Genomic DNA, 25,527 nt, shown 5'->3' on the forward strand with positions numbered 1-25,527 from the left:
AGGTTTTTCCACAGACTGGAGATTGTGTGGTTTTGTGTGCTGCCTGCATCCCACGGATGGGGCTTTGCTTATTTGTGCGGCCCAGTTGCTGGCATGCCACAGACCGGTACTGGTCCATGGACCGGGGGTTGGGGGTTGGGGACCTCTGCCCTAGGGGATTCTAGGGAGTGGCTATCCTAAATCTCTGATCCAGCTCCAGGTTTTGTCTCCGCCAATCGGGGCCGTCCGGATTTGACAGCTCGGAGCTGTCATCGGTAGCGCGTGTTGAGCTGTCAATCGCTGGCGCTTGCGCAGTTCCGCCCGGCAGCTTTTGACAGCTGTCAAAAGCTGCCGCGGTTTTACCTCAGCCCTGTTAACTTCTATTTAACTCAATGTGTGAATACATAACAATCACAATAAGTAAATACACAACAGGGGACCTCTGCCCTAGGGGATTCTAGGGAGTGGCTATCCTAAATCTCTGATCCAGCTCCAGGTTTTGCTATCTCTTGTTTCACCGCTCTTCTTGGAATCTGTTTCCTCCTTCCTAGGAAATTGCTACTTCACACCATATCCCCCTTCGTAGAGACATTCATCACAGAAATACATCCATAATCAAAGTCAATCAGATCTAAGGATATATTGCTTCACTTTTTATGGATTAGCTTACCGTATAAACAATATTTCCAACAAACAGGTAGTCAACAGCCTGGCCACTTGTAAATACTGTATCTACAATAAATAGTTAAAAAAATAGATACCCTGTTCAGTAAAGGATTTTTTTTTCTCATGTAAAGGTTATTTAAAGTAAGATTTGCAAATAAATGAAATACAATAATGCATTCAATGAAAATGCAATGAAAATACAATCAATGAAAATGCAAATACAGTATAAGCAGTTACTCAAAAGTAAATCCCACCAAATTCAATGTAAACAAGATAGTATAGAATCCCACTTAACTTAAATTCAATGCTGAAATATCTTAAACCAAACAAGAGGCCCAGCATAAAAAGCAGAGGGATGTATCATTTAATTTGTGCAACTTAAATATCATTTTTTCCTGAAAATATAAAAGGTAACCCAACTGACTAGGAGACATTTAGAAAGAGTCCATAATGCGTGCATTTCTTCGCAAGCTTTAGACAGTTATCTGTTGTGAAATTTGCACAACAGGTTTCTCAGAACTCTTTAAATAAAACACATTGAAAACAAACAGTATAACAAGTAGCTTACACTGAACCACAAGTTAAAAATAATATACACACATCTGCAATCACATATTTCTCCTTCAAGAATTGAAAAGACCAAAAAATTCTGCCAAGAACTAATAATCAAGGTAAAGGGTCAATGATAATAATAATCAAACATCAGAGATGAAAACTTCTAGTAACCACATCATCTTGGTGCCTGCCTCTGTACTACATTCAGCTATTCCTGCTCTGTTTATTTTTGTTTGATTTCCCTTGATTTAAAAAGAATTCTGCATCCAAATGATACATTCAAAACTGCCTTGTTTAACACAGACAATAGATACATTATCTTAAAGAACCGAGTGAAGTTAATGACTAAACAACTTGTCATCCAACACTGACATCCAATCCCTCAATATAATTGTAAAAAATCCTACAGTATGTCGATTAAATATATGAAAATAACAAAGTTAGCAGTGCTTCTGTCAACACCATATTTACTTCTGCTGGATAAAGGAATAAGATAGTCTGAGAAAAAGAGAACACACTGCTGCAATTGATATCCCCAAATTCATTCATTTGGGTTACAATCCAGAAAAATCACCCAACCATAAAGATTCATCAGTTTCAGTATGGCAGCCCAAGAACTATACATCAATGTAGGTGAGAGAGTTCTAAAATAGAAACATTGGCTCAGGATTCACTAATCACTTGTTGCCTGAAATTGTAAGTTACATATCCAAATGGGGGATGGCAAGAAGGGACTATATCACTAATTTAATTTGAATATTTGCTTGATTCAAATCAGTAATGACATAACATACAATTTTTAATTATATAACATACAGAAATTTAGTAGACAAAAAAACCTCTGTAAACTAGAACAGAATTTTGATTATGATCACAGATCTGAATTACCAATAGCACATTAAAAAAATAAAAATAAAGTAAAAACAGTTAAGAAATATTACACATTCACAGTGGGCTCAAAAACTGCATGAGGTTTACCCTATAAATGAAGCTGAGAACAAGAAAGCCTTTGCATAAGAAACTAACTTTAGCAAAAGATTCTATATGTCTCTCTAACAGAGACTAGGTTAGACCTTGCTGACCATTCTTTTATGGACCTGATCTCATGACATTGTCTTCATTTCATTCCTGTAATTATTCAACCACCTATTTTCATATTTAGCTAATCCAAATATTAAAATGGCATTTTCCTCTCTCCTGCACAAGCTTTGCTCTATGCATGATTTCTGGTAGTTCATGATTTCTGGTAATGTATGTATGTAATGATGTAATTGGAGGCTGGAAAGAGCCCAGCATCTCTTGATTACTTTTGGCTGCAGCCCATCCATCCTCTACTTTCTGATTATTCCACACAAACTTTTGTGGCCATTTTGGCTTGGGATGCTGACAGATATGACACTTGGCTTCTGAAGGCATAATGCCTTAGCTGGTGCTGTCCAAACTAAAATCAGATCCCACACATGCTACTCATTAAAATGTGTTATCTCTCTGGGATGCTAGAGAAAGTACTAGGCCTTCCTTTAAAAGCAAATGGTTCTCTTTAAAACAGAAAGGCAGCAGCAGCAGCAGCAATTGATAAAAATAAGTGATAAAAATCACTTTGTATGCTAATCTTCTTTGAATGAAAAAGGAACATTGGTTTTCACAGCAAACCTGCTTTTGATCTTCATAGCAATATATCAAAAAACGCACCCGAGAAGAGGGTGAAGAACAGAGTCCAGCTTGCATGGTCTCAGCGTTTCCTCCTGCTTTCCAATTCCCCTTCCCTGTGCCAATTAATCTGGGACTGACACATGTCTATTACTCTCCCAAAATAAGATTAGAATTATTTTTATCTAGTCCACTGTTGCAGAGAATCTTCACACCAACAGCTAGTCACTGGGGCAACATAATAGGTGGCATAGGACAGTTTTATCACCTTGTTTACAAGTCAGTCTTGACTCCTGGTGACTGCCTGGACAAATCCCTGCAGTTTAGAAGTGATTTACCATTGCCTTCTTCTAGGGCTGAGAGAGTTTAATTGGCCCAAAGTCAGTCTGGCTTCATATCTAAAGTGGACTCGAACTCACAATCTCTGCATTTCTAGCCTAATTCCCTAACCACTACACCAAACTGGCTGTCCTCTGCCTATTAGTATCTACAGTGGGACAAACATGTCAGTTAAAAACCAGGATCCACGAATACCGGCTGGCAGTGAAACGCCAAAATCCCAAATCCTTAATCTCTACCCATACTGAGACCAAACAGCACCAGTTCAATTGGAACAACAGAAAAATCATCAGCCATGCTACCACCTGTCCCGCTTGTGTTTTCATCGAAGCCTGGCACTCCACCAGCAATTTCATCAATAGAAAGTTCGACCTACAACCAGCCTATGAACCCTTCAGAATCCAAATCAACTGCACAGCCAACCAGAGACAGCACCAACTCTCAACCAACCCATGCAAGCCTCCCTCCCACCAGCAGTTCAGCTCCCAACGACCTTGACCTGATGTATTTTCCCCATCACAAAATCCATCACCCATGATACACCAACACCTTGAGCCCTTAAAAATAGAAGAACACTGACACGGACATCTCCTAAACTCTGCTGAAGATGTTACCTAGCCTCGTAACGAAACTCACAAGTTTGGAGAATGAACCTTCACCCTCAGTATCTACAGTATTTAGAGTAAGATTAACCAAGATTGGTGACTCTTTCCATCCCTGGCATCTCTGTATCCTTCTGCAATTACTTTTCCAGGGGATATGGATTATGTCCTTCATCCACTGCTGGACTTCCTTCCAGCGCTCACATGGTAAAGACAGCAAGTCAATACTGACAAATTGCAAGACGTCCAAATGTCTGGTTGCTCAGAACATCTGGAACAAATTTTGTGGAACATACATTTCTTCTGTTCTGTCTTGTTTGAGTGAGGAAACTGACTGCCCATCTTGCTTCTTTTCTCTTGAAAGCTGCTGAAATGTTTTACAAACTTCAGCTTGAGGACAAAGCAGAGGTCAAAAGGGTTTTAGCCCTTTGAGGTAGTCCAGAATAGAAGCATCACTGAGTAATAACACTATCTTTAGGGTAAGATTACAATAAGAACATCTTGCAAGTGTAAAAATATATTTCACCTTCCTTAATTTAATTCTCCCTAAAACTAGTATTCCTACTCTCTCCTTTGGATTCAGATTTCATTATCAGAGTGCTGTATAGATTGCAGCCCTTCTTCCGGTCTCCCAAGGTCTTTTTCAGATACCATTACAATGGGTGAGGTTTACTGAGCAGTGAGGACATATTGCATTTAGGACATACTGGAAATTTCAGAGCTTGAGAGCACATTGGGAAAGTACTGTGGAACAATCAATTATATTCTAATGCTTATATATTGATAGTTATATCAATGTCATTGCTTTGTTTATATATTTTACCCTGACATATGGTCCTGTGTCTAGTATCTCATGATTTTGCAAAGATTCCTTTTGAACCAATTCCTAACAATTGACAGAGATGATAAAGACATATTGCAAGCATGCATTTCTAAGGCTGATGAAGTCTCTATTAATTGCAGAGATGTTTAAAGGACATACCCTTATATATAGGTGAAAGACAATTTTCATTTCAACAGTTAAAAGATTTCTTCAAACACAGATAGAAATTTTCTGATCCCTTCTGCTTAAGTAACAACAGGAATTTAGCATTTTCATGTGAAAATAATTTATAAAAATCTTTAACAGTTCCAGTTTAAATCTTCTGAAGTGCTTCTGAAGATGGCATTTTAAAGTCAGTAAGTTTTGATCTAATATAAATTTAATGATCAGTATTATAAAACCTGCTTCTATCTAGCAGTTATCTGGATTTTTGCAGCCTGAATCTGACACGCCTAATGCAGCAGAACCAGCAGAACTTTTGAAAAACAAAGTTGGGCAGGATCCATCTCACAAAAATTATTCTCTTTAAATTATCAGGTCATGTAAGTAAATATTTGACCAAATTCCTGTTTTCATTAGTCTAAACCAAATGATAAGACTTACAGTAAGGGAAGCTGCATAACACCAATGTACCTGGTTCTTTTTAATGTGTAAATCAATTTTAAATAAACATAGCTTCACCAATGGACATTGTGATTTATAATGGATGTGAATTGCTATCGATTAAAGATGACATACAGAAAGGGAGGATTTGGAAGGTCATTGCTGATAAATGTTAGAAAGCTGTTGGTCTGTCTGCAATGATTAATTTCCAAGCAACATGTTTTGACCCTAATATAAAAGTCCTGGCTTAGAAAGATTGAAGATTACTTAGTTAACATATGGGAAAGAACAACACATTTATTTACCATGTTCTAGTGCTTTCAGGGGAAGCCAGAAAAGAATGACCGAGTGGATCAAGGCATTGATGCAATGACCCCAGAACACCTAAAGGAAAAACAAGCAAGAAAGTCAGGAGAGTGATTGAACTCTCCAACACTGTTAAAGTTCCATCAAACGATTCATTAAGTCCCATGAAATAAGTGAACAATTTTTAGTAGAAAGTGTTTTCTTTCATTGCAAAAGTTGGCGTGCTGCCACACACAGAGAGACAAAGGCAAATAAAAAACAAAAAAGAAAGAAAATTCAATGTTACTAAATTCCCCATGAAGACATCCCTATTCTTGTTAAGTTTTGAAAAAAATATGCAGCAAAGCCATCTAATTGTACTTTCCATGTTTTTGGTTTTTTTATAAAAATGTTTTTATATTTATCAGTCCAAACACTATGATGAAGCATGCCTTTGTGTTTCCTGGAATTGAATTTTAGGTGGAGGAAAAGCATGCCTCAAGTATCCATTTTCTATTCTTTATTGTGTTTGGTTGTTTGTTCATATAAATCAGCCAAGGAAACCATGAAAATTTGACACCGAGTAAATTTAGCTTTAAATATATGAATACAATTAATAGCGGGGTGGGTGGGTGAGTGAAGGGTTAGTTATATAATTAACACAGGGAACTCTAGGCAGTTCCCAAAATGCCTCAGAAAATCTAAATATATATCTGAGTAGCACCAGTCTAGAGTTTGGGAATCTTTTTGGACTAGAAATCATTCTTTTTAAAACAATTAACTTCTTGTGGAGTCAAAGGATGCAGAAACCTTTGCAGAGTTATTATATTATTAGAAAGAAGTAGGGTTGGATTTTCAATTTTCCCCTGACATATTCAAATATTTTACTCATTCATGAACTTTTTGTGTGAGCTGGTAATTGTAGGATGGGTATTTTTCCTTTCCCTATTCTTATTGGAGAGGGCATTTCTTAATATAATACTGTAATAATAGCAGAAAACATTTGCCCTTGTTTCATCTCCATTCTCTCTCTCTTGTGTTACATTTAATTCTTTTATTTTATCCCCACATTTTGACAATCATTTCTTCTCAGAAACTGCCATCTGCTTTATAATTCAAGCAAATGTTCCCTTGAAATCTAGTGAGAGAAACAAAGTTTTTACCTTGTTGCAGTGATGAAAATTTTATTTCCTAAATTTGCTGAGTTTTGAAAGTCATTTACCACATTCAGAAATATTTTTAATCACATTGATCACTGTCATCTAATTTTTGAATATGTACTAAAACACACGTTGCTATGTAAAAATACAGTGAGCAGGCAACTAATTCAGATGTTCAGCAAGACTCAAAACAATCCTGTTTACTCTTTATTTCTGTAATAATAGGATGACAGAAAGATACATGCAAAACAACAAAATCCAGTCCTCATAGTTTCTTATGCTATTTTTAAGTTCATTAAGAACCCACATAAAAATGCAATCTTTTGAAATCTTAAACCACCATAAGCAGCACCATCTTAGACCTTTTCTGTCTCTTAAGCTCTGAACTGCTAAATTTTTATTAGATAGAGTAGGTTAATAAAAAGTGAAAACTGAGAGTGGAGGAAATTCTGAAAAATATGAAAAGAAAATATTAAGTGTAACTTTACCTGCATATCTCCCTGAAACATCTTTTTAAACCTATAACCTGAAGGGAACAATAAAGTCATCTCAATATTTTTCCTAGAATCTCTTGAGAGGAAGTGGTGAAAAGGCAACAGGTAAAAGTGTGAGAACATTTCATTGCCAAATACCAAATCAGTTGGAACTTGTTGCAAAGAACACACAGTGATATTAATTCATATGTAAGCATAGAGGCTCTTATAAATGTATATGGCTAATATTCCAGTTTGGAACCCTATGCCTGACCTTTTCAACTTTTAGCAGGGAAGAGGGGATTTCACCCAGTGAGAGTCATCATGCTTTGGAAGGAATTAGCAAGCGTAACTCCTGCCAATTTAACATGCTAAATGAAGCAGACATTTTTGGGTACCCTGTTGCAGCTGGATGCCAAAATACTGCCAATGTTGTAGACAGTCTAGTTGCCGTGGCTCAAAAGATAATGAGAACCAGCTCTTAGAAGTTAATATTCAAAGCTTAAATTATTCTAAACGTTACCATAAATTTTGTACCTATTCCTAGGGCTGAGCTGCCTTTCAGAATAAGAAAGATATAAGCATGAATGTATAAACTGCATTTCCTCAGTACAAGGAAGCTCAACCTATTCTTAAGTATAGGTGTCTACATGGATTTGAGCATTTCTTATTTCAAGAACCCAAACACTGACAACACTGACCAGGGAGCAACATACTGGAGTTCCACATGAGTTATCTGTTAACATGGTCTTGCTCAACCTAATGCTTGATGACATCCATTATCTTTTAACATGGGCTTGTTGGTAATGTGAGATCATTTGGAATTTCCAGATAGAAATGTCAGTATATAATGTTGCAGTTGTACTGTTTCTGACATTTGATTGTCTTTCATGGCTAATGATATGAAACATGGATTGTTAACTTGTATCCATTAAGATTTTAAGCCTTTTTTCTTTTTTTGCAACTAACCCCCTCTGCAAAATATAGATATTTATGAGGAAAAGGCCTTTTTTGTGAGGTCTAGGACAACATGTCACAGCCAACTTGCTGTGGCTCACTTGCAACAACCCACTAGCCATGGCCAACTCACCGTGGGACAATTCAATGCTGTATTAATAATTTCATTCATTTACTTTTATTATTGGTGACCACATTTTCATCGCAATTATTCTAACTCTTGTATCTTCATAAATGACTTAGATGAGGGAATTGAAGGGGAACTCATCAAATTTGCAGATGACACCAAATTCACAGGAGTAGCCAACACTCCAGAAGACAAACTCAGGATCCAAAAAGAGCTAGACAAACTTGAACAATGGGCCCTATCCAACAAAATGAGTTTCAATGCGGAGAAAAGCAAAGTTTTACATTTAGGCAGGAAAAATCAAAGGTTTAAGTACAGACTGGGCGAGACTTGGCTTAAAAACATTAACTGTGAGAGGGACCTTGGAGTGCTAGTCTAGTGGATGATCACTTAACCATGAGCCATCAATGTGCAGCAGCCGCCAAAAAAGCCAAAACAATCCTGGGTTGGATAAACAGAGGCATAGAATCAAGTTTACATGAGGTATTAGTACCGCTTTATAAAACTCTAGTAAGACCACATCTGGAATACTGCAGCCATTTTTGGTCACCATATCAGAGAAAAGATGTTGAGAGTTTGGAAAAAAATCACAGAAGAGCAACTAAGATGACCAAAGGCCTGGAGACTAATAAATACAAAGAACAGCTGCAGGACTTGGGTTTCACTAGTCTAAAGAAAAGAAGAAACAGGGGAGACATGATAGCAGTATTCTGGTATTTGAGGGGCTGCCTCAAAGAAGAGGGGTTCACGTTATTCAACAAACCACCAGAGGGCAGGATGAGAAACAATGGTTGCAAACTGATCAAAGAGAGAAACAACCTGGAATTAAGAAGAAACTTTCTGACAGTGAGGACAATCAACCAGTGGAACAGCTTGCCTCCAGAAATCATGGGCTCTCCATCACTGGAGATTTTTAAGAAGAGACTAGACTGTCACTTGTCTGAGATGGTATAGGTTCTCCTGCTTGAGTAGGGGGCTGGACAGAAGACCCTTAAGGTCCCTTCCAGCTCTATTCTATTCTATTCTGAAGAAAATATTTATTTAGCATTAGCATAGGGTTTGCTTGTAAAAACAAAAATAAAATAAAGGGGCAATATTCATTTTAATAACATTAACTTTGGCCTACAAAGAGAATGGAATTTCAGTCCACCTATTTATATCCTCTTAAAACTTTTGAAACAGTTTCAGCATACCAATTTCCACATATATTTTTAAAACTATAAAGTCCCAATTATTTGGGAGTAGACAGTGACTTGTTTGAGATGGTATAGGTTCTCCTGCTTGAGCAAGGGGCTGGACTAGAAGACCTCCAGCTCCTATTCTATTCTATTCTATTCTATTCTATTCTATTCTATTCTATTCTATTCTATTCTATTCTATTCTATTCTATTCTATTCTATTCTATTCTATTCTATTCTATTCTATTCTATTATTATTACCATTCTCTATTCTATTCTATTCTATTCTATTCTATTCTATTCTATTCTATTCTATTCTATTCTATTCTATTCTATTCTATTCTATTCTATTCTATTCTATTCTATTCTATTCTATTCTTCTATTCTATTCTATTTCTGGACTGACTTCTTTATTTTATTATTATTGGCCACAGTTCCACTGAAATTAATTTAACTTTTATATTTGTTGAATTGTCCTGTGGCAAGTTGTCCTGCAGTGAATTGTGAGTTGGATATGGTGAGTTGTCCCAATCCATTTTCAGTGATGGTGTAGCATTATTCTTCCCCAAGAGGTCTTACTAACATCTCCTCAATTAATCTTTTGGGGCCAAAAACAGTTAGCTATAATGATGCCTTTTTGTCTATTTCTTAATATTTCACAACCTTTTAATTCTTACTTTTTATTAGGTATATAATTATATTAGTATTTTCTGATAGGGTTGTTTTGCATGTAATCTTCCCCCGTAGTCTGAATTCACATAAACCAAAGAGTAGTCAGCATTGCTTTTCTTTCCCCCAAGCAGACCTTCTTTTCTGTTAGGGCTATGAGGAGATCATAAATATTTACTTTCATTTTAGACAAACCACAATTGAGTGTGCCATGATTATTATTCACAGTTGGAAACTGATTTACTACCCCTACCAGACCTAGCATTTATTAAGGATGAACATTAAGGATTAATCATTTCAATCTGAAATAGCAGCTGTAAATTAAAATTTCAGCTTTAAGCTAATATAGCCCTGTTGTTTTTAATCCTTCCCTCTAGGTAAACATTGCCTCTTACCCTGCTATTGAACCCATCAGCATTTTGAGTAATTTTGTAGAGCTCGGGAAACCTAAGCATGTTGTCTTGGGAGCACGATCGTTCAAAGATTCCCAAGGTGAAGGGAGGTAATGCTGTAAAAATCTAGAAAAAACAAAGGCAGTAATTAAAAATAACAGACCATTAACTTTATAAACAAGTTGAAAAGTATACGTCATACCTGGAAAGAATCCTGACATTGTTAAAATCCACATCAACAGCTTTACTAGATTCGGTTGGATGCCTGAAGTAGGCAAGCTTTTATTATATGGTACTGGACAGCAAAGCAGAAGGCTGCAGCTGACTGAAGGAAAGTGTCCCATGACTTCCATTCAGTAAAAATAAATAAATAAATAAGAGGCCTCTGAATCAACAGCTTATAAAATGAAGGCAATTCAAGCCAGTGGTCCCCAACCTTTCTGGCACCAGGGACTAGTTTTGAGGAAGACAATTTTTCCATGGGCTGGTGGGGAGGAGGGAGGGATTGTTCTGCACACAATTTAGATCCTGTGCATGTACTGATGAAGCTTCCTCATTTGCCCACTGCTTGCGTGGCCTTGTTCCTAACAGGCCATGGAGCGGTACCAGTCCCCAGTCTGGGAGTTGGGAATCCTTACTTTAAGCTACCTTTAGCAGCCTAGATTGATTACTGCTATCGTGTATTTTGAAATAATATAAATGTTCAAGGCTAACCTATAGCAACTGAGTGAAGATTGTCTCTTCAGTTCCCTTCATGACAGGTAATCCTCATTTAATAAGAGTTGCTTAGCAACCATTTGAAGTTAAAGCAGACCTCCTCAGAGCTGTTTTCAAAGTTCTAACATTTGCCTTCCCCTTTGCACTTTGGGCTCTTGGCAACTACCTTGTGTTTATGGCCATTTGCAGCATCCCATGGTCATAAGACTGTGATTTTTGGCAGTGTTTGCTGGTTTCTGGCATTTACTTCGAGTTTCTGGCAAAAAACGCCCATTGAAGAAAATTGACTTCTTTAACAACCACTGCGTATACCTAACAACTGCTGCAATAAAGGTTGTAAAATTGGGTGCGGTCATGTGGTAACCCATTTACTGTACGTACGACCATTATTCTGGGTTCAATTACAGTCATAAATTGAGGACTACTTGGGAAATGGTTTTCTAAACCATTTAACCATTAATGTTAAATTAATTCATTTACTGCCTGCCTGTTAATTATTTCCAGACAAGTGGACAAATAGTTTTGGTCCATAGCAAGCAAAAGCAAAAAAAAAACAAACAACTAATAAAGACTAATAAAGTTTATGAGATGAATTACAAAAAAATAATATATTTTCAGAATGCCTCTGTGAGGGAGAAGAGTGATTTTGAAAATATGATAAATATACATGCATACATGTGTGCTTGAATTTTATAGTAACATTTAATCTATTAGTTAGAATGAGTGAGTGTGAGTGTTCTTGTGTTTAGTAGCAGTCTCAGCTTTAAGTTATCTTCAGATTGAATATAGAAATATTTTTATGGCTCAACAGTTATCCTGGCATTTGGAGAGATTACAGTTAGAATTAGGTTTCTTTGTAACTTATGTTAAAATTTAATATATACATTACACCCAGAGTGAGTTTTTTTATGCATAGTGTACTCTACGTTTTAAATTAGAGTTTTTCTGCTGTTATTCTAAGTAGGTTAGGCCAGGATTTGGCTTTTCCAAGATTTATGATCACTTAATAGTTGCATAGTAGTTCCCAAGATATAGTTTAACTTATCTTTGAAACCAAGGAATCTTCTTATATGATTTAGAATCAGTATAGAATGATCTTAAGATTGAATTTTTCTATTGGTATTCTGTACAAGTCAGTGTTAGGGTTCAGCTTCCTTGAGGAATATTTAATATGTGCTATTCTGATCTAGAACAGGTTTTGTTTTATAGTTAATTGTAGCCTTACAGTATATTTACATGGGATTAGGGCTGAGTTTGGAGAGAGTATTATGTTAAATATTTAAAATGGCATTTCTGAGAGGTTAGGATAAAGGTTCTGTTTCCTTGACATTAGTGGAAAAATTTAATATGTGCTTTTAGAATTGTGCATACAGGATCTTTTAGGTTGAATATTTATACTGGCACTTATCTAAGGATAGGAGTACATTAATGCTTCCTTGATGCTGATAGTAAAATCCAGTATACATATTCTGTGCATATGGTGCATCTTTGGATAAGGGATATGGAGACTAGTTACAGTGAATGAATGAATGAATCAATGAATGAATGATGATTCACTTGAAATTTTATGTTTAGTAAGAAACAAGTAAAAGGACCAGTAGACAAATCAACCCAGATTTTTCATTTGAGGTGCAAATTATGAGGTTCAAATACAGTATAATTCAGACACATTATACTGTATTGTACATTGCACCTAGGTCTCTAGAGAAGCCTATAATACTGGGAAAGAGGGAAGGAAATAGAAGAAGAGAATGACCAGAAGCAAAGTGGATAGACTCACTTACTTGCTTAGCCCCTACCTGTACTCTTTATACACTTATGATTGTGTATCATCTGACCCATCCACTGCGATAATCAAGTTCGCAGATGATACAACTGTGGTGGGTCTTATTACAGGTGGGGATGAGACAGCATATAGGGCGGAGGTACAAAAACTATCCATATGGTGTAGTAACAACAACTTGCACCTAAACATCGGCAAGACGAAAGAGATGGTGTTAGACTTCCGGAGAAAAAAGGAGGAACCTGCCCCACTTTACATCGGGGAGGACTGTGTAGAGAGAGTTTCCTCCTTTAAATTTCTGGGAGTCTACCTCTGTGAAGATCTGACCTGGAAAGTTAACACAACCCAGGTGGCTGGAAAGGCCCAACAGAGGCTTCACTTTCTTAGGATCTTGTGGAAGAACAGGGTAGAACAACAGCTAATGACCCTCTTTTACCGGTCTACCACAGAGAGCGTCCTCTCGTATGGTATTGTGGTTTGGTATGCTGGTCTGACAGCCGCGGACAGGAAAGTATTACAGAGGGTAGTGAGCACAGCACAAGACATTGTGGGCTGTTCCCTGACACCACTGGATGACATCGCCAGGGCTCGTTGCCTTGGAAGAGTGAGGAAGATTCTCAGGGATGACTCTGGACGGTATCTCTTTACTCTACTACCATCCGGTAGGAGATACAGGAATATAGCCAGCCGTACCAACAGGCTGAAAAATAGCTTTTATCCGTGGGCTGTTAGGCTTTTAAATGGGACATAATCTTATGCAGAATTGACTTGGGAGACCGGTGTGTGGTGTAGTTGGTTCACATGGTGTGGTAGGATGGAGGGTTTGTTGTCACTGTGTGTTGGGGGGAGAGAGCACGGGGGGAGGCTCAGTTAATCTCAATGTACACATGTACTTTGACAATAAAGGTTTATTTTATTTATTTATTTATTTACAGTAGTTATGAGTGCACCATTGGTGAAGATCTGAAATACTAGCTTACAGACTGATTGTCATGGAGCAAATCTATCTATGTTGACACCAACTAGATGGCACATATTCAATCAAAACAATGTTAAGTTTAAATTAAGGCTTCTATAGAGTGTTGAGTGATTCTTAGCTTAAAAATTTGTATTGTCACTTTGTAGGAGGAAGAATTAGGCTTTCTTGAACTTGGTAATAAAATTGAGAATTACATCAGATTCAGGATTAACTTTTAACATTAAAGATAACCTTATGTTTCAAGGTTTTGATTGAGGATAAAGGTAAAGGTAAAGGTTGCCCCGCACGTGCGTGCTAGTCGTTTCCAACTCTATGGGCCGGTGCTCATCTCCGTTTCAAAGCCGAAGAACCAGCACTTGTCCGAGGACATCTCTGTGGTCATGTGGCCGGCATGACTAGATGCCAAAGGTGCACGGAACGCTGTTACTTTCCCACCGTAGTGGTTCCTATTTTTCTACTTGCATTTGTTACGTGCTTTCAAACTGCTAGATTGGCAGAAGCTGGGACAAGTAACAGGCGCTCACTCTGTTACGCAGCACTCGGGATTCGACCCGCCAAACTGCCAACCTTCTGATCGACAAGCTCAGCGTCCTAACCCACCGAGCCACCGTGTCCCTTAGATTGAGGATAGGATTGAATATTTATTCTAACATATAGGTCAGTTAGAGTTACGTAGGCTTCCTTGAGGTTAATGGTAATATTTACTATTCAGACTTGACCACTTTTTTATGTTTTGTGGTAGACAAATTTATACTGAGTATAGCAGGATACCAAATATTTGGAGTGTCATTTGGGAGAGCTTAGTGTTAGTGTTAGGTTTCCTTTGTTTTAGAAAAATTGCATGAGTATCTTAGAATAATACAATATTTTTGGGAATATTGTATTTTTATTAGTGTTGAGCTGAAATATATTTATGATGGTAAATATTTATACAAAAAATTTGGTAGATTATGCTTGGGTTAGGCTTATTTGAAATTGATAATAACATTTAGTGGTTGGTTTTCCTTGTCTATTCATGAATTAATCAAGCATGACAAAATGTCGTGTCTCCAGTGTCTTCTCCACTGAGTGGGGTCATATCAACTAAATTAGATTTCCTATTAAATATTAAAATATTATTATTAAAACATTAGGATAACTATGTGATATTATGTGACAACAGCTGACTCAACTAGTAAAAATGAGCCATCAGCATGTATAGTGACATATCAGAGAAAATGACTGCATATCCTCTATTAGAATGCTCTCAAGAGCCAGTCCTCTATCTAAGAAGTAGGAAAACCTTGGTTTGCTACTTCCATTCCAAATCTTGAAATGCATCCATCTGCCCAATTAGTATTGTCAATTTCTGTGACAATTCCACTCTCTGGTGACCTCAACTGTGGCTGTTCAATGCAATCTCTGAGCCTTGGAAATGAGCCTATCCTTCTGTATCTGAACTGTTGCCTACTTTAGAGTTAACATAGAATTCTATTCAAAAGACAATTGAACCATATCCTCTTGTCCCCTGCTTGATTGTCAAGTCAGTTGAAAGTTTACGGGGCCACTTGGACTTGATTGGCCATAAATTGTGGAGGCATTTGCTAGGTTTGAAAGAATTATTTACATTTTTAAAGAATTATTTCAGATTAGGAATAAAAGCAAAAGCTTTCTATTTTTGTTCAGACTTACTGGCCAGCAAGCCTAAGTGAAATAGCCCAATAGAGAGGATCAGATGAAATACACTGCACAGACATGAACAGCCCTGGAATGCCATCCCCTGTTTGGCCTGTTATCGAATGGAGGGGGGAGAACACTTACCACATTGTAGAGTCCAATGCACCAGCGCTCAAATAAAATCTGTCCAGAGAACCCATTAACAAATGCAAACCAAAGCTGAAACAGAGAAAGGTTGCACAAAGCTTTAGATCAGTGTGACACAACATATTTCTACACATTGGAAAAGCACATGGAATGTGGACTTCTTTAGAAGCAGCTGCTGAGCAAATTCTAAAAATAAGCACTCACAGTTGTTCTTTCTTAAATAGAGAATACTACAGGAGTGGTGGAACAATCTGTAGAATTTGCATCAATACACTAAAATAACAAACTTGTAAGCATATACAATGATTCGTCAGGGCTAGCAAATTCTTAGCGAGTATTCTTTAGCACCAGAAGCTAATCTGGTTTCAGCCACATAGCATGTAAAGCCTAAACCGCATGCCAAGAAAAATAATCCTATAAATACATGATACTATTCTAGTGGCCTATGTTTTACTCAAGTTCTCTCCCACCCTTAGCATTTGAAATGGATGAAGTAGTAGAAAAGAATATTTTAAACAACTATTGAAAATAATAATAACAACAAAAATCTGCTTCCAAACAGTGGTCTGGGTGGCAAAAGCTGATGCTTCAAAGACTCCCTAGAGTTTCAATATTGCTATGGAATATGAGGAATTAGAAATTAGAAGAAATCAAGCTCTAAAGCTATATATTTGGCAATAAGCCAGTAGCACTGAGTTCTGAGATACTGAGTAGAAGGAAAATCCCTTGTGTTTGGACAATTCATTTCACAGTTCTGTAGATATGACTATAGGGTTACTTAAATACATATAAAACAAATACAATCCAATGTTGCACAAATAGAGATAAGCTTCCAGTCCAGTTCTGGAGAGTTGTAACCTTCTGGAGCAGTACTAGGTGAGGTTGGGGGGGGGACACAATTGTGGTGTAGGAGTAGGAAGAATCTCATCCAAAGATGTCTGTTCTGCTTTCAAATAGGTTTAGTTAAACATAGATAGGGACTAACAGGTAGATTAAGAACTACTTTGAAATGATATCTAACTTCAATATTATGGATTCTGAATTGTCTATTTTAAGTCTAAACTTTATATATAAAAGGTAAAGGTAAAGGTTCCCCCACACATGCGTGCTAGTCGTTTCCGACTCTAGGGGCTGGTGCTCATCTCTGTTTCAAAGCCGAAGAGCCAGCACTTGTCCGAGGACATTTCCGTGGTCATGTGGCCGGCATGACTAGACGCCAAAGGTGCACGGAACGCTGTTACCTTCCCACCGTAGCAGTCCCTATTTTTCTACTTGCATTTTTACGTGCTTTTGAACTGCTAGGTTGGCAGAAGCTGGGACGAGTAACAGGCGCTGCTCACTCTGTTATGCGGCACTCGGGACTCGACCCGCCAAACTGCCGACCTTCTGATCGACAAGCTCAGCATCCTAACCCACTGAGCCACCGCATCCCTTAAACTTTATATATATATATATATATACATATACATATATATACATAATTTTCCCAGAATGTTGGGAAAACTCCCACATGCCCAAACCAGTCATCCCTCTTCTTCTCAAGGTCTTGACTTTAGCAAGAATTGCTAAAACTATGCAGGCCAGCAACTGACCATGGTTGACTCAGACTTGGTGAGTCTATAGGAAAGCCTGCCAAGCATAGCTTTGTGTGCCAAGCCCCTGGGGGCTGCAAGCCACAGCTATGAAATTACTATGAGCAAAAGCATCCAGAGTTATTAAAAGGCTTTTCTTATCTTAGAAAAAAATCCTTCTTAAATTTTATTCTGTTCTGTTAACTATTTATTGCCTGCCGGCCAGCCTGCCTATCAAAATGGCCAACCTCATTAAATATAAAATAATTGCAGAAAAGAAAACACTGAAAATTCCTTGAAAAGACATTCAAATGCGAGTACAGTCAAATTTAAAGCTGGAAATCCTGGCTTTCATTAGTAGTACCAGGCAGGGGGAAATATGAAGAAGACAGGGACAGGCCACTCCTAGGGAAGGTGGTTCTGATTTCCATGTTCAGTCCCAAATCTGAAGCTTTAACAGCCCTGTACTGCAGCTGTTTTTTGTTTATTTATTTATTTAATATATAGATTTTATTAGTTTTTATAGGATTAGAGATAAGGTGGGGACAGGATTAGGATTGGGGTTTGGGTTAGGGTTAGAGGTTGGGGTTTTCCCAAATAACATTTTCAATATTTAGCAAGCAGCATAGTGTCTAGGTACATGTATTTAACTAACAGTAATAGATATAATTATCATAAACAATGTTAATTACTCACTCAATAGCCTTTCTTACTAATATATATATTCAAAATTACATATCACGTTCCTTTGTCTCTGACTCATTTTTCTAGCCATTGATAGAAATTATTCCATGTTCTAAAGTACATCGAGTCTTCTTTATTTATTTTTTTATTTATCACATTTATATAGCTGCCAATTTCACGAATGGTGACTCTGGGCAGTCCACAATGATAGTGTGTGGATGTGGGTATGTGTAGAAAAAAGCAGTAAATTCAAATATAAAAAAGCAGAGTAATAAATTTTCCCCAAATCTCAAAAATACAATCCAAGTGAATAATTTTTTTTAATTTATTTTTATTTATTTTAATCCCATTTATATCCCGCCCTTCTCCGAAGACTCAGGGCGGCTTACAGTCTAAGCACAAATCAATGTGCTTAGCAATAGCCTTCATTCTATGTATATGCCTGCTTATTAGGGCTTTCGCCCCCCCAAGCGGCATTATTACAAAGTCAGCTTATTGCCCCCAACAATCTGGGTCCTCATTTTACCTACCTTGGAAGGATGGAAGGCTGAGTCAACCTTGAGCCTAGTGGGATGCGAACCTGCACTAATTGCAGGCAGCTGGTGTTACTTAAGGAGGCATTAGCCCACTGCTCCACCAAGGCTCTTAATGCTCCCCTCAACAGTGGAGCCATCTAGCAAAATCTCTGGTTCCAGATCTGATCACATAACTGGGTCTTAAAACCCTTTCAGAATATCCAAAGGGATGGGTTTATGCTACTTAATGCCAGGTTGGCCTGCAATAAAGCTGTAAGTGGATTGTAACTGAGTCCATCTACCTTCTCTTTACCTTATACTTTTTCCAGCATTCTTCACATTTACAGCCTTCTTCATATAATTTGTCTAAGTAGGATAATTTCAGCCTCATCATTTGTGCTTTGAGTGAAAACTCTGGCTTGAATTGTCCCCTGGCCCATTTGCTTGTTGTTGTTGTTTATTCGTGGTATTCTCAGGAATACCACTATCAATATCATATTTCAAACACATCAATAATCTTTCTACTTCTTCAAAGTCTACCTTTCACTTTCATAGAGTGTCACAAAGAATAACATTGCCTCCACTAGTCTGATCTCCTGGCATCTGAATATCTTTTCCAAGGCCTTCCTGGTTGTTCTACTAAATGCTAGTGGGCTGCATATTTCTTGACTACTTGTGCCTTTACTATTGATGGTTTCTTTTAAAAAGCAGAAGCTATCTACTATTTTGGTATCTTCATTGTTAAAGATGGATAGATAGTTGAAAATGAATCTACCCGAACAAGATTCTGAGCAATTTCATCTTCAACTAATGGCATACACATAATTAATATGGAATATTTAAAGCTTGAAACAGTTAAGAACTAATTTATTTAAATGCTAATTTATTTAAATATGTCAAGATGTTGAGATAACAAGCCACCTTTTCTAAATACAGTCATTTATGCAAAATAGATAGCTTAACAATGGGTAGAACTATCCCTCTCCCCACTCCTGCTAAAGGATATGGGTGCTGAGACAACTGTGGTACCAACAATTACCACAGGCTGCTGTTATAGCTATAGAATATATGAAGAACATATTAAAATCTCAAAATAACAGTTCTTTCCACTGATATTCACTTAATTTGCATGACTTTTCCAAATATATTTACCTAACAAAGCAGGTTATTTTTATCTTATGGTATTCATTTATAATATATCATTTTAAAATCTTTATGATGAATACATTTCAGGAGTGTATATATAATCGTTAATATCTTTGTAATGGAAGTATAGTACCCACTTTATTCTTATCATCTGAATACAAGTAAAGGACTTCCCCCTTAACCTAACCTAATCAGAAAGATCCTATGTGGAATAGTTAAGGGATATAAATTGGCAAATACTGAGCTTTATTTGCATATCAGACCAAGTCTTACAAACTAGCAGTTCTGTTTGCGCAACGTATTAATCTTGATTAGATTTTTATGGCTTCTTAGAACATTGTGCAAACAAGACAATGCTTGGTTACTTTAACAATCCATGCAATGTCTTGTGTTAATTAATTATCAGACCAGATCCTTACAATCTAGCAGTTGTGTTTGCACAATGTATTAACCTTGATTAGGTTTATGGCTTAGCACATTAATCCACATTAATGGAATAATTCAGCAACAAATGTGTTGTGTGAATCTAGTCTGAATAGAACAAAGAACATTGCAGAATTTTATATTCATTACAGAAAGCTGCATGTAAATAAAACCAATTCTTCTTTCTCAAGAAAATATTCCATGGATTAGGTGAAATGGTCTGAGACCTACTAAAGCTTATGAGATAATATATTTGTTTGTGAATGGGGGTCTAAACTGGCAAAGGATGGGATGAGCTTTCCCAAAAGGCAATTGGACTTTCTTGCTTATGTTTTCCTTGAAAACATTCAGCTTCTCATCCAAGTAGTTTCTTCAGTTCTGAGGGAACTGAACTGGTGGGCTGAGCTATAAATAATACGAAAGGCCAAGTAGTGTTTTCAGACTCACATATTTTGTCTGAACAACAAGTGAGGAATTTTATATAAATCCATTTATGCATGTCCAAAAATACTCTGTGCCTGTTGTCAGTATAAAAAAAACTTGGCAAGTCACAATCTTTTACTTTCTTCAGCAAAATATTTTAATTTTCTATAAAAGTTTATCCAAAGCCTATATCTGGATGCCAGGACCAGTGTATCAGGAATGAATTTCCCTTATGTGATAAATAGACAAATTTGTAGCTGCTTAATCCAAGCACATTGGTTTAATATTGACTTTCAACAGAGCAGAGCTGTTTTACAACTGCTTAACTGTGTTGTTCAGTAGACTTTAAGACTCAAATAAAGAACTGGATTGCTTTCTGTGAACTGTGGGTAGTTTTTCCCCCCCTAAGAAGTCTAGGAAATGGCTGACCTCTAGAGACAGAGAGGTTTGCATCACAGTCAGACTAGCCATCAAGAGGCCCTTCTGTCTCATTGCAACTTCTAAGCAGATCTGGAGACTATCAACTGTAATGTGTCATCCACTGGAATCTGCCATCATAGATCTCCAAATTGTAAGGCTTAAGAGAATCTGAACAGAGACTTTTTAAATAATCTGCAAAAACATGAAGATGGTAAATGCATTAGGCCTCCTTCAACTTGGGTTAATTCATTAGCCTTCTCTTTCTTTCTTTCACACATTCACAAACAAATACACTTGCTTTTAGCTGATCAGCAGTTCAGGGTAACTAATATAGGCATCTAACTGATATCTACCTGCATAGCAATGCTTGATTCAACATCAATAAATACAGCACGTTCAAAACACAACTGAACAATTGAAAAGTAAAATTTTGTGCTGATTTTTACAAAAGTGGGGAAAGAGAAAAAAAAAGAGTTATTTGAATAAGTACATGTAGACCTATCGGTACAGAACGAACTAAACAGATTTGTCTGTCTCAGGTTGCTTTCTTATGATTTTAACTGGGCATGAATAGAGCCCTCCTGTATTCAAACCATATAAGATAAGATAACCTTTATTGTCATTTTTTTTTTACTGTGGGCACAACGGCACACATCAAAAATGAAATTTAGTTGCCCGCTCTCAAAGTGGAACACATACATGACACACATCTAACCATACTATACACACATATGTATAGACCCACATCCCTACATATACATAACAAATAAATATGAAATACTGTCCTTCTTGAATATATAACGGAAGGAGGACGCCTGAGAGTTCACAAGGTTAATGCTGTATGGAATGAAACTATGCCTGAATCTGGATGTTCTGCTACGGATACCACGAAGCCTCCTCCCAGAAGGTAACGAGGAAAACACGTTGTGAAGAGGATGAGTAGTGTCCCAGATAATCTTGTGGACCCTGCTCAAGCAACGCTTCTGTGCTATGTCCTGGATGGAAGGGAGGGAACTGCCAATGGTCTTTTCGGCCATCCTCACCACTCTCTGCACCGCCTTCCTTCTGAAGCAGTGATGCTTCCAAACCAGACTATGATGCTGTATGACAGGATGCTCTCAATCGTCCCTCTGTAGAAAGTGGTCAGGACAGGGGAAGGAAGATGAGCTTTTCTCATGCAACGCAGAAAATACTTTACTTCCCCAATGTTTTTCCATTGGTATTTAATACCGTATCAAGGGGTGTTTCCTTATCAGCCCAGATTGGTCAACAAATATTCTGTCCTTAATATTAAATGGTTTTAAAACTTTTTCATACTGAATTGCTTTCTTCAACTCATTTTTGTACAATACAATAACTGTGCCCCTTAGTTTATTCTTCAGACATTTAACAAGGTTGTTTCCAAATAAGAGTTTAATATCAGTTCTTTTGAAACTTGCAATAATTATAAATCATGGATTCTACACATTCCTAATTGACTAGCAACTTGCCTTAAGAGAAAGATATACTTCTAATGTGCTGTACACAATCTGTTACCTCTTTCATCAACAGTGCAGCATTTCAGTTGCTATTTAAAGCCACATGATTGATAGATGGAGATGTTTCAACTGATGTAGGAAAGGATTATAGCAAGGGCTTGCCTTTAAGAATTGGTTTTCTAAAAATCTGGATGTTTTTTACCATGTTATCTTGGTCTTATTACCCAACCGTTGAACTTTGTATCTGAAAATATTTTAGTGATTGCAGTAGATTTCACGCAGCTTCTCAAATGTAGAATAACTACAGTAGTAAGAAAGAAGAGACAACTCCAAAGCACTGAATGGGCTGGCAAAAGATAATCCTATGATTACAAACTGAATGTTTCAAGAGTCTCCAGTATAGTGCATTGGGGGAAGAGATATTAAAGCAATGATGAGCACATGTGCTATAAGCAATCTACTGGCAAGTGATCATATAATTTTCTGGTTACTATTCAAAGATGCTTTTCAGCCTCTGCAATCTAATAGGAAGCTGCTTCATACTCTGAGTCAGATTATTGATTTATATAGTTCATCACTGTCTACAGTAAGCTTCCCTCAACTTAATTTCAGAAGGGCTCTACAAACCAACCTTTGTCAAGAGATATTACTATAAGCCTTCAGTCAAAGGGTGGAGAGATAAGAGAGAATACTTCAAAGAGAGAAAAGTTAGAAAATGATCATTTGGGGCTATGTCCCTTATTTTGGCTTAAGCCACATCTACAATTAGTATGTATCTCCAAGTTATTACCAATAGGACTGAACAAGTCATAATTTCTTCTAGTCAACCAACTGATTTCCATATGCCAACAATTCAAGATCATGTATGACTGGTTTAGTCACATTTAAGTACTTTATCAGATCTCAGGGCTAATGTAAATGAAACTAAGAAGTTGTCATTTCTATTACAATCATTTCCACAGTGGTGCATATATATTGGGTGCCCTGAGGATAGATCAATCATCTTTGAGCTCTCCGGTCCAGGCTGAGAATTTTTAACTGGGGTTTTTATTTTCAGGGATAATTTAATCTTTTTAATTGTTTTTTAACTTTTGTATTTTGTATTGGTGTGATTTTAAAATACCCTGTAAACCGCCCTGAGTCCTTCGGGAAAGGGCGGTATATAAATCTAATAAAATTAAAATTAAATTAAATTAAATTGTGTGGCAGGGACTGCAGCACCTAACCAACCACAAGGGCAATACGAGGAACATGGTTAATACCGATGCCTCATTGGCAGAGGAGCTGAATATCTTCTTCACTTGCTATGAGGTGAAAAGACCAGACCCCGTAGCCTCTGCTGGCCGGCCTTCTGATTCCCAGCCACTCACCCTGTGTGAACACCAAGTGAGAGCTGTACTGAAGGCTGTGAATCCCAGCAAAGGTGCAGGCCCAGTTGGGGTGCTGGGGATAGTGGTTAAGAACTGTGCCGACCAATTAGCAGGGGTCCTGACAAGGATCTTTAACATCTCCTTGCAAACGGCATGTGTACCATCATGCTTGAAAGTAGCTACCATTGTCCCAGTCCCAAAGAAAACAGCAGTTGAGTGCCTGAATGACTACAGACCTGTCTGTAGTGATGAAATGCTTCGAAAGACTGGTTCTCCAACATCTTAGGACATGCCTCCCACCGGACTTTGATAAACATCAATTTGCCTACAGGGGGAACAGGTTGACAGACAATGCCATAGCTACTGCTCTACACTCTGTAGCAAGCCATCTAGAGAAACCTGGAAGCTATGTCAGGATGCTTTTTGTTGATTACAGCTCGGCTTTCAACACCATTTTGCCGAGCACTCTCATTGAAAAGCTGACAGACTTGAATTTTTCCCCCTCCATCTGCGATTGGACTAAAGACTTTCTCAGGGACTGGCTACAAACAGTGAGGGTCAGTTCTGTTTTATCCATCCCCCTGAAGCTTTGCACTGGCTCGCCACAGGGCTGCGTGCTTAGCCCCTACCTGTACTCATTGTACACATATGATTGTGTATCGTCCAACCCATCTACTGCGATAATTACATTTGCAAATGATACCACCGTAGTGGGTCTTATTACAGGTGGAGATGAAACAGCATACAGGGGGGAGGTACAAAAACTATCCATATGGTGTTCCAAGAACAACTTGCACCTGAACATTGGCAAGATGAAAGAGATGGTACTAGACTTCCAGAGGAAAAAAGAGGAACTTGTCCCACTTTACATCGGGGGGGGGGGCTGTGTGGAGAGAGTTTCCTCCTTTACATTTCTGGGAGTCTACCTCTGTGAAGATCTTACCTGGAAAGTTAATACAACCCAGGTGGCCAGAAAGACCCAGCAGAGACTCCACTTTTTCAGGGTCTTGCAGAAGAACAGGGTAGAACAATGGCTAATGACCCTCTTTTACCAGTCTACTATAGAGAGCATCCTCTCACACTGTATTGTGGTTTGGTATGCTGGCCTGACAGCCACGGATAGGAAAGTATTACAGAGGGTGGTGAGCACAGCACAAAACATCGTGGGCTGTCCCCTGACACCACTGGATAACATCGCCAGGGCTCGCTGCCTTGGAAGAGTGAGGAAAATTCTTAGGGACGACTCACACCCTGGTCGGTATCTCTTTACTCTCCTCCCATCAGGTAGGAGATATGGGAGTATAACCAGCCGTACCAACAGGCTGAAGAACAGCTTTTATCCATGGGCTGTTAGGCTCTTGAACGGGAAATAATTTTATAATTTTATGTGTGACTGACTTGCGAGGCTGGTGTGTTGTGCAATTAGCTCACATGGTGTAACAAGATGGAGGGTTTGTTGTCACTGTGAGTTGTGGGGGAAGGGGGCACGAAGGGAGGCTCAGCCAATGTCAATGTATACATGGTTGTACTTTGACAATAAAGGTTCATTCATATTAACCTTTCCCCTTTTAGAAGCTTTGTAGTTATGTCTTCCTTTTTTCCTGTATGCTCTCCTTAGTAGACATATTTTGTGATTTTTATTGGTCTTGTGCTTAAGATGAGTATGTCCATATAGCTTATAGATGTCATAAAATTACGACACTTAACAATCGACACTTAACAATTGCCTTGCTTAGCAATCGAATTTCTGGTCTCAA

The 25,527-nt window shown here is 37.8% G+C and overlaps 1 protein-coding gene across 1 annotated transcript in view; it reads right to left on the reverse strand.

The window, feature by feature from the left end:
• Nucleotides 1-25,527, reverse strand: part of ATP8A2 (ATPase phospholipid transporting 8A2) — a gene marked incomplete at its 3' end in the record, with an annotated part of 203,542 nt that overhangs the window by 10,519 nt on the left and 167,496 nt on the right. The window contains exons 19-22 of the mRNA XM_081327717.1: nt 15,738-15,812; nt 10,462-10,584; nt 5,523-5,601; nt 650-711 (exon numbers count right to left, since the gene is read on the reverse strand). Of these exons, the coding sequence (XP_081183843.1) occupies nt 650-711; nt 5,523-5,601; nt 10,462-10,584; nt 15,738-15,812 (339 nt within the window). The remainder of the gene's footprint in view (nt 1-649; nt 712-5,522; nt 5,602-10,461; nt 10,585-15,737; nt 15,813-25,527) is intronic.

Source organism: Vipera berus, assembly GCF_964194415.1.
Source record: "Vipera berus genome assembly, chromosome: 4".
NCBI classification, from domain to species: domain Eukaryota; kingdom Metazoa; phylum Chordata; class Lepidosauria; order Squamata; family Viperidae; genus Vipera; species Vipera berus.